General features: G+C 35.6%; 1 protein-coding gene across 1 annotated transcript; it reads right to left on the bottom strand.

The window, feature by feature from the left end:
• Positions 1–1,199: 1,199 nt before the first annotated feature.
• On the bottom strand, positions 1,200–1,756 carry LOC101243685 (uncharacterized). The gene is made up of 3 exons (XM_004252658.1): positions 1,629–1,756; positions 1,382–1,511; positions 1,200–1,298 (listed from the first exon to the last, which is right to left on the bottom strand). The coding sequence occupies exons 1-3, from the start codon at positions 1,754–1,756 to the stop codon at positions 1,200–1,202; spliced, it is 357 nt and encodes a 118-aa protein (XP_004252706.1).
• Between the last annotated feature and the right edge of the window lie 8,384 nt (positions 1,757–10,140).

Raw genomic sequence — 10,140 nt, 5'->3', positions numbered from 1 at the left:
ATCTTTATACCCAAAATTGATGACTCTCTAACCTCGAATCACCCAACTGGAGACCTACAACTTCTAACATATAGTGCCAAAAACAGTGCCATTCCAATGCCAGAGGTATAGCTATTATTACACGATAACTCTATCAAAAGTAGATGGTCGTCCCAACTATCCTTGAAGTTAATCACACATGCCCTCAGCATGTCGTCCAATGTCTGAATGGTGCGCTCGGCCACCCCATCACTCTGGGGATTAAAGGCAGTACTAAGATTCACCAGAATGCCTAAGCTCTAGCGGAAGGATCCCTAGAAATGTGAAGTCAACTGAGCTCCTCCATCTCAAATAATAGACAAAGGAATCTCATGCCATCTCACAATCTCATTAATGTAGAGTTTCACATAATCCTCGACTTTGTAGGTAACCCTCACAGGGATAAAGTAGGCAGACTTAGTCATCATGTGCACAATAACACATATAGAGTCACGTTGTCTCATAATTTTCGAAAGACAAACCATGAAGTCCATATTATTGGCCTCCCAATTCCAAGTTGTAATCTCAATGATCTAAGTAAGACCGCTAAGCTTAAGATGTTCTGCATTAACCTGTTAACAATTAGGACATTTGTCCATATAATATACAATGTTTTTCTACATTCCATCCCACTAATAGATTTGTTTAGGATTATGATACATCTTGGTTGAACCTGGATATATAGATTATGTGGAACTATAGGTCTCTACAATGATCCTAGTCATTTAATCATCAACATCTAGTGTACACAACTTATCCTAGTACCTAAGTATGCCGTCATCTCCCAAAGCACAAACACTGAGTTGTTCAACTTCATCAACATAGGATCAAGATGCTAACCCTCCTTTACTTCAATTACAAAGGATGATCTAGACGTAGAATGAACTGAAACACCCCACTAGTAGAGTCAACTAACCTTAGAGCCAGTCTGTGTATATCTTTCACCAACTCCTTCTCATCCTCAATGTGGGATGTACTTTCCATGCTCATCTGACTCAAAAAATCAGCTACAACATTAGCCTTACATGGATGGTAGTTGACATTCATGTCGTAGTCCTTCAACACCTCCAACTACCTCTGCTAATGTAGATTCAACTCCCTCTATGTAAACATGTACTGAAGACTTCTGTGGTTTGTTAACACATCCACATGCACGCCATAGAAGTAGTGCCTCCACAATTTCACTGCAAAAACACAGCGTCCAACTCTAGGTCATGAGTTGGATAATTCTTTTCGTTAACAATGAGTTGTGTGGACGCATAAGCTATCACATAACCACCCTGCATAAGAACACAATCCAAAAAAACTCTAGATGCATCACAATACATAGTGTAATTTTCACACACATAGGAAAAGTAAGCACCGGGGTTGAAGTAAGTCCATCCTTGATCTCTTGGAAACATTTCTCATAAGAATCCGTCCATTCAAACTTGGTCTTCTTCTTAGTCAAAGTTGTTGGTGAGGCAGCAATGGAAGAAAAACCCTCCATGAACCTGCCATAATAACCAGTACATCCAAAGAAGTTTTGAATATCTGTGGGAGTAAGAGGTTTTGGCTAGTTCTTATCAACCTTAGTATTCTTTTGATCTACCTCCGCACCTTTATCGGACAGCACATGACCCAGGAGGGTCACTGATGTAAGCCAGAACTCACACTTGTTACAATTGGCATACAACTGATGTTTCCTAAATACTTGCAAGGTTAGTCTCAAATGCTGCTCATGCTCTTCCCTGGTCATAGATTAGATGAGAATCTCATCAATGAAGACTTAGACAATGAGTCAAGGTATTCACAGAAGCCAGTTCATAAGATTCATAAATGCAGCAGGTGCATTCGTGAGACCAGTTGACATAACTAGGAATTTATAATGACCATAACTGGAACAAAAGGATGTCTTTGTGATATCCCTGTGCTAACTTGAGCTGATGGTACCCTTAACGAAGATCAATCTTCGAGAAGAAACTAGATTATTGGAGTTCGTCAAACAACTCATCTATTCTAGGAAGTAAATACTTATTCTCTATAGTGACTTTGTTGAGCTGCCGATACTCGATGCAAATTCTAAGGGTTCAATCTTTCTTTTTTACAGACAACACTGGAGCACCCTAATTGATAATGCTCTACTGAATGAAACCCTTATAAGTTAAATCTTTTATCTGTAGCTTCAAATTTTAGAGTTCAGCTTTCGCCATTTTCTAAGGAGGAATTGAAACTGGTTTAGTATCGGGTTCTAATTCGATACTAAAGTCAATCTCTCGAGTTTGAGGAACTCCAGACAAATCTTCAGGAAATATATCTTGGAACTCATTAACTACAAGCACAGAGTCTATGGAAGGAATACCATGATCTAAATCATTAACACTCACAAGATCACATAATTACCCCTTGGATATCATTTTATTGGCTTTAAGGTTCTAAAAAAGGAATTAGGAATACTTGAGTTGTACCTCTCCCATACTCGCTTCTATATTAGGGAAATGAAATCTCAAAGCCCAACTACGACAATCTATACAAGAATAACAACTCTGAAGCCAATCCATGCCAAGAATAAAATCAAAATCATGCATGGGTAACTCATCAAAGTCTGGACACTTAGTCTTACGACTTACAACTATTGGTCAATCCTTCTATACTCTATCTGTTCTTACATTTTCTCATAATTGTGTACTAACCACTATAGGATCATGCTGAACTTTAGGCAATATCTCAAATGTGAGAGCATGAAAAGGAGGTACAAAGAAAAGCGTACCCTGGATAAAGTAAAGCATAAACATAAGTTTATAATACTTGCTACATACCTGTGACCACATCAGCGGACTTCTCCTGCTCCTCCCTTCCGTTAAAGGCATAGAACATTACCTCTATTCTGACCTCTCTTCTATGAGATGTCCTTAACCATGTACCCGCACTTACCGCAACCGAAGCAGGCATTAGTGCCCTGTCTACACTCTTGATATATCGTGATTTCACGGTATTTTTAATTCTTTTTCCTTAAGTTTATGTGTGACCAAAAGACTTTTTATATTAATTTTTATGTAAGTTTCTCTTTATTTGCAGGAAATCTATCTAAAGATGAACGCTGATGTTTTTAAGCAAGAATTGTAGAAAAGTTTCCACCTACGGAGCTTGTGATGGTTCGTCGAGCTTGTGACGGTCCGTAGGTGGCATTGTAGTGAAGATGTTGAAGAAAGGTAGGAAAGTCTTACATAAGTGTGGGGTTACAAAGTTCACGATGGAACGTTATAGACATGCCAGTCCGTCCTTCTTGTTCATCGTGATGATAAGAGAAGTAGTCCCAGTAGCCAAATTCCATGAATTTTAAGTATTAAGGGATGGAGACCCTGGACGGACCATCGTGCATGAAACGGACTGTCATACCTGTTCGTCGAGGGTAATGAAGAAAGAAGCAGAAGGATTTTTAAAGTATAAGATGAAGGAGTTTATGAAGGCCCGCGGTGAGCACGACGGCTCGTCATGAAGTTCGTCGACCCAACCAGGTTTTGATAGATTTTCAGCAATTATAGTCCTTCTTACAGAGGTCGCACAGAAGACTACAAACATCATTCTGACTTTATCTAGGTTAATTTAAGAGGAAAAGTTGAACGTTTTGTTTTTTTATTTCATGCTAAACATCATAAACTTAACATCATAGTCGTTCCCAAATCAACCATATAATATAGAGATAATCAAATGAAAGATTCATATCATAATTTTAATAAGAATATTGTTGCCAAAATGGCATAAATAAAAATTCTGATAAAAAGTGGAAAGAAACACTAGTGGAACATTACCACTTGCTATAGACTATATCTAAGCTAGAAAATAATGGTAAACATCCTCGAAAGCATAAGGTCCTACAAAATCCAGATGAAAGCTCCACGTACGGATAGCTGTAACATCACCATTTAAGCTCTAGTGTCCACCTGTGCCTGCACCTAAAATTGTAGAATTTTAGGGGATTAGTACAGACTTGTACTAAGTATGGGTATATGAAAGAACACACCAAGGAGATGCATGAGTAAGAACAACTCTTTCCTAACATTGTGATTATGGAAATCCAAGTCAGTGGACTTGCAAAAATGTAATTAGGAAAGTTAGTGAGCTTTCAAAATTAGGATTAGGAAAGCAATGTAATGAGAGTAACATGCATCATCACACTTATCATATGGCACACAACATATAACTTCTAAAACATTGCACATAACATATTGCATGTAACATATAACATTTAACATATAACATTATTCATATTGTTCATTCATATGCCATGAGACCTTGGATTTATGGACTTGACATTAAGACTTCCCTAAATAAGGGCTCAAAAAAGGGGACCTTAACTAGGGATCCTTCTTTAGCAAACATAGAATCTGCTTCATTCATTCATACGTAATTCATTACTTTACATGTCATTCCTAGGATGTAGTTTATGACTTTCATCGGGTTTGCTGTGCAATGATTAAGAATGACCTACTGTCATTACATGAGTCTAGCTCACCTCTTGATCATCCTATACTAGCACCTCTTGTATCAGTCATATTGTTATGTGCATCATTTAAGGTCGGCCTCATTTATTCATTTGGAACATTAAGTTTAACTAACATAGATCATGTGAGCATCATGAAATCTAGTTTCTCCCCTCACCAAAAAGAGGTTTAATCATTGTCCTAAGTGATCCAAAACATTCTAGCATACATGGGAATATAATCCTGTTAGATCCGTATATTCAGAGTATAGGTTCATAGACTAGGAGATATAAGGAGACCCATACCCGGCATGCCGGACAGTCTTATCTTATGAGATTTATGTAAATTTTTGCCCTTCCCAAAAGAAGGAATCATCACTCATAGCTAGTCTATCGGTTCTCAGTATAAAGGTGCATTGCATTAAACTCATACGTCATGAAAGCTGGTTTCTAGTATGAGGACATCATAGCTCAATAGATAATTTCTTATCTCATCATTAGTATTAAGTGTGTTAATCTCAACACTTCCAGTAGAGTTTTCATAGATAATGGTCTCTTTATTAACTTTACACTCTCATAGGTGAGTACATTTTGGTAACTTTACATAGGCTTACTTGATATTGCTCTCATCTTTTTCATTAGCCTTATATCCTGTTGTCACCACATTTATTAACATTAGCACATTTGATCTTCATAATTACCCATCCCTTTATGCGTAAACGTTCATTTCATCATATTCCAATACACTTGCGCATTTAGTGTGTTTCACACTCTTAGTTAACCCTTCTAGGGTTTCATCATTTCATTGTTCATTTCATTATTTCATTGTTTATTTCATCATGTGCCAATGCACTTGGACATTTAGTGTGGTTTACACTCTTACTTAACCCTTTTAGGGTTACATCATTTCATTACATACATCTTAGGTTCACTTATTTTTAAGCGTATTCTAGACTTATGGGTCTATATATACAACCATGAGTATTCGTTCATAATTCGTTTAAGTGATTCTTATCTTCCTAAGATATGTTGTATAAGACTTATGCATCTTGTATGTAGGCCAAGATCTCGATTCTAATCTAAGTAGGCATTAATTTTCTTTAATATTTAATTCATGTATGATTTATGTATCAATACAGAATTTGGCAAGAGAACCGAGTTTCGAATCCTTTGGACAACACTTACTTTTTTCGTTACTTTTTTTCGTCCACACGGCTTAGGGACCAAAGATCAAGCCCCAACACCTTTTTTTTATTTAATTTCTTTAATTTTCTCTTCATTTTTCGCTCAATGGGATTGAGAAGATGTGGGATCAAACACCCACAACCTCATTTACTTTTAGTTTTCAATTCATTTAATTTCTCTCCTTTGGTCAAGGGGATGGTGGTTTTAAACCCCCACAACCCCACTTTGATTTCTTCTCCTTAATTTTCCTTGGTTCAGCCTAGAAATAATAGGTTCGATTACCACACGCCTCACCTTTTTTTTACTTTTAATTTTCTTAAGTTTATTGATAGGTGGTGGGTTCGAATCCCACCCCTTTCATTTCTTATTTTCATAATTCATTTTCCACCCAAGGTCGTCGGTTCGAATCCCATATGTCACATTCCCTTTTGCTCATCTTATTTTATTTATTTTTAACATAGGGAGGTCACGGGTTCAATATCCACTGATCTCATATATTTTAATTCTTTTTTTTTCATAGTATGAAAATCCCTTTATGTTGCCCGAAACTCAATAACAAGATGTTGGGAAAAAGTTCAGCCTATTTTCTCACTTATTTAACATTAAATGTTTAGAGTTTTAAGTAGTTTTTTAGTGAGCTTTTTAGGTACATTTGTAATATTTCATTCAATAAAGAATTTAACTCAAATTAGTATCTTTACATCACTTATGAACATCACTATTTACATAAACATGGCTACATGAAATACAAAGAACTAACATCACATTTTAGAGCCTTAAACCCGAGGCACATAGTCATGGTTCACATTGCACACACGTACACATAGTTTCAGATAGCATAGGTGATCCTTCATACGATTTCAAACACACATACTAGAACAGATGCATCAGGAAAACACAACATATGCCTAATATCTACCAGTAAACATATACAACTTACGAATCATTGGGATCTACTGATAGGGACATGTAACTGAGAACAACACTAGTTTTCATACAGAATATACAGAACCTTAGGGGTCTCTTAGGAAAGGGACAAAGAGAGAAGAGAACCCATTACTTTTTGACAATCAAACCTCGACTTGGTGCCAAAAAACTTCTCCAAACGCACGTCCAACACAAAAAGTTCAACACCCCACTCAACGGAAAACCTTCTCTTTTCCTATGTGATTGATTAGCGTTAGTTTTTCTTATATTTTCTTGTGAGTTCTTCAAGTGTGAAGAACCTTGGTAAATTTTCTATGCTTGAATGTAATTTGTAAGTGAGAAACCTGAATGGGAGAAGAGAGATTCAACATGAAAGTGTGATATACGTCCGACATTTAGAGATTTTGATTACGATTAGGAGTCTAGTTTAGGACTTATTGAAATATGGTTTATATTAAATGATAAAATAATATAATTTCAGTTTTATTTTAAATCACCTAATAAATAATAAATTTTATTTAATGACATTAATTTATTAACTTAAATTAAAACAAATTTAATTTATTGCTTCCATCTATGTTCGATCCAGGTAGAGCTGTACTTCACCCTAAGAGCCAATTTTTGGCCCTCACTCCCCAAAATACCGATCCACCTTATTAATTAAATAATTAAATATAAATTTGGGGTAATTATGATACTACCTTTATCCTTGAAAAGACCATTTTACCCCTAGACCCTCAAAACATAAGATTTCCCCTTTTTAAATCCAGTAAAGACTCATCCGGGTAAATCTTCATATTCTGGAGCCCTACATAACTGGATCCAAACATTCCTATATCAACTAAATCCCCAAGTTAGTTTTCTTGGATTTTTTAAGGGTAAAGGGGTATGGTTCTACGCGCATCAACACCTGTGAACCCGATCTAATCGTAGGCATTCTAGACACATTAAGCGTTACATTGCATATCCATTTTTCGGATTTTTACATTAATCCTAGTCAAACTATAATGAATTGACCCATGTTGTATCCATTACATATAATTCATACTCATATTTCGATATTGGCAGCAGCTATAGACATTAACCATGATCAATTCAAATAAAAACTAACCTAAGGTCAATATCACAAGTTAAAACTCCATAGACTAGAAGAACCTAGACTAAATATAACCAAGCCTTCTTTATTTTGATCATAGAATATTTATTTACACAATTAAACCATAATATTTACCTAAAACAGTAGCTAAAAAAAGCACAACATAAATGAGTTCAACATTTAATCATAAAAGGGACATGTTAAAGTGAATCCGTAGAATACTTATCTAGGCATGTTCAACTCTTCATACTTGGATCGAGATGTATCCTTAATGATATAATCATGATAAATTAATGTAAATAATAGTAGATACAACTACTTCAACGTAATAGAATCATAACACAATCGATAGCAAGTCATGATAACAAAGCCCATGCAAGGCTAAATTGTTTTTGTAATGGAACATGGGTTTCATCATGAAATTGGATTGAAAACAACTTCAGAATCAGTATATAACCATAAATACATTCATATTATTATTTTGAATTCAATTTATGAAAGAACCCGAAGCTAGAATGAAGAAGAAGCATTTGATCATATTTTTCTCTTTAACCACTTTGAGATTAACTCTCAAGATGGAAGGATAACTAGATATGAAGGATAACCATACCTTTGTATAGTTGTAAACCTATAAAACTTGATGATTCATACATATAAAACCCAGCTCCAAGTAGTTCTCGAGCTTTACCAACAATGGAGAGTTGAAGAAAAAATATTTTTGGAGGGAAAGTCTTCAATCATGTGAGAGGATTATAGAATGGGGTGAGCACGTATTTTATGACTTACATACACAAAAAATTAGCTAAATAAACCTATAAGGGTTAGGTTAGTACGTGGTGTGAATTTACCATTTACCCCTTTAATTAAAACAGACGTTGCTGCCAATTTGACGCCACCATAGACAGAGTCACTCACGGGGCGTTGGTCTATCAACGGACTGTCCCTATCTTCCGTAAATCGGTACTTAGACAAATTATTGGATTGATACATGCACAAGTCAATTGAAAGTTTCCGAGACCTGACCAACGGGCTGTTGGTTGACAAAGTAGCCATCGTTGGGTTCGTCAATGGACATTGCCAAGGCAGTGTCTCAACCAGCCTTGGGTCCTTCTTTTTGGCCTCTTGTGGGACCCTTTTAGAAGTCGTACCCAGACGTTTCAAACATTATTATATACCTTAAACAGTGTTAGACCTTACACATAAATATAATCCAAAAAAAACACCTACAAGACGTCCAAGTAGGCCAAGCCCCAACAAGATACATGTTTAAAGTCTTAAGAGCTATCTTTCGAATGCCTTGAACGTCTTAAGGGATATAATTATAACTCATTTAGAGGGTTAAAAAGATCATGAAAAAAAATATAAGAATACATAGACACCTGAGGAACATAGGTGACTAGTCGTCGAACTTTTTAGTCGTCCCTTGATGTTCGACTTCCAAATCACTTCAAACTTTACACATTGCCTCGAAACCATATTATAAGTTATTTCAGGATCTTATAACCTTAATACAATAATTTTAGGATCTATAAACCCTATATAAATTAATGGTATTACAACCACACCCCATAAGTGGGCTTACGCTTATGTCCCTTTATTGATGTATATATGATTATGAATATGTTATATATTGAATTAGGTGTTAAAAATGAAGTATTTGGTGTCTTGACTTGGTTCACTTGTGTCCCTTTATTGATGTATATATGATTATGAATATGTTATATATTGAATTAGGTGTTAAAAATCTTAGAGTTTAATGTATGAGTAACATGTGACCTTAATGAACTTAGGAGAGTCTTTTATGTGAAAACCTTTACTTAGTGAAAATGTTGAGATTGTTAAAGTTGTAAGCCGTAATGGTATCCTCAAAGTAAAGGAATGATAGAATTAAGGTTTATCGGATTGAACGGTATCATATTATTCTTTTGGAAATTCATCATGAGCTTCTTATCGCCATTGTGAGGTAGCCCTAGTGGACCTTCTTTTTGGGGTAAATGTGATTGGTTTATGAATTTGTTATGGAACCCATTTATGTGAACCTAATGTGTGAACTACTCTATCAGAAAGAAGGCTAGCACCGAGTTAGTATGGTAAGGCAAGTAGATCTTGTTAAGTATGATACTAGAATACAAATAAGCCTCTCGTATTCCATAACATTATTACTATAGGGATATGTCTAGGTTCTACCCTTGGCATGTAGAACAACCTCATCTGATTTCGATAAAACTCCGGATTCCTTGTCTTTCTATCATTTTCTATATCGGTTATTGCCTATCTCATAATATTGAATACTCATTATCATTTGAGAAGTTTATGAGGTTTAGATGTTTGTAAGAGACGCTATCTAGACATCGCATAATAGACTTTGAAGATGTTATTGTGAGTTTCTAGGTCTTGTCCAAGACCATTATTTTCATGTCCTTTATGTGATGTATGATCCTTAATGAACTAA

This window comes from Solanum lycopersicum, chromosome 12, assembly GCF_036512215.1.
Source record: "Solanum lycopersicum chromosome 12, SLM_r2.1".
NCBI lineage: Eukaryota > Viridiplantae > Streptophyta > Magnoliopsida > Solanales > Solanaceae > Solanum > Solanum lycopersicum.
Note: the sequence above shows the minus strand (reverse complement) of the source record. Positions and strands in the feature narration are given on the sequence as shown.

Excerpts from the sequence above, each read along its gene's own strand:
- LOC101243685 (XM_004252658.1), bottom strand. The coding sequence starts at position 1,756 with ATGACCAGGGAAGAGCATGAGCAGCATTTGAGACTAACCTTGCAAGTA. Across the intron at positions 1,512-1,628 it reads ACCCTCCTGGGTCATGTGCT|GTTCATGGAGGGTTTTTCTT; the intron begins GTCCGATAAAGG and ends TTATTATGGCAG. Across the intron at positions 1,299-1,381 it reads ATGGACTTACTTCAACCCCG|GGTGGTTATGTGATAGCTTA; the intron begins GTGCTTACTTTT and ends GTTCTTATGCAG.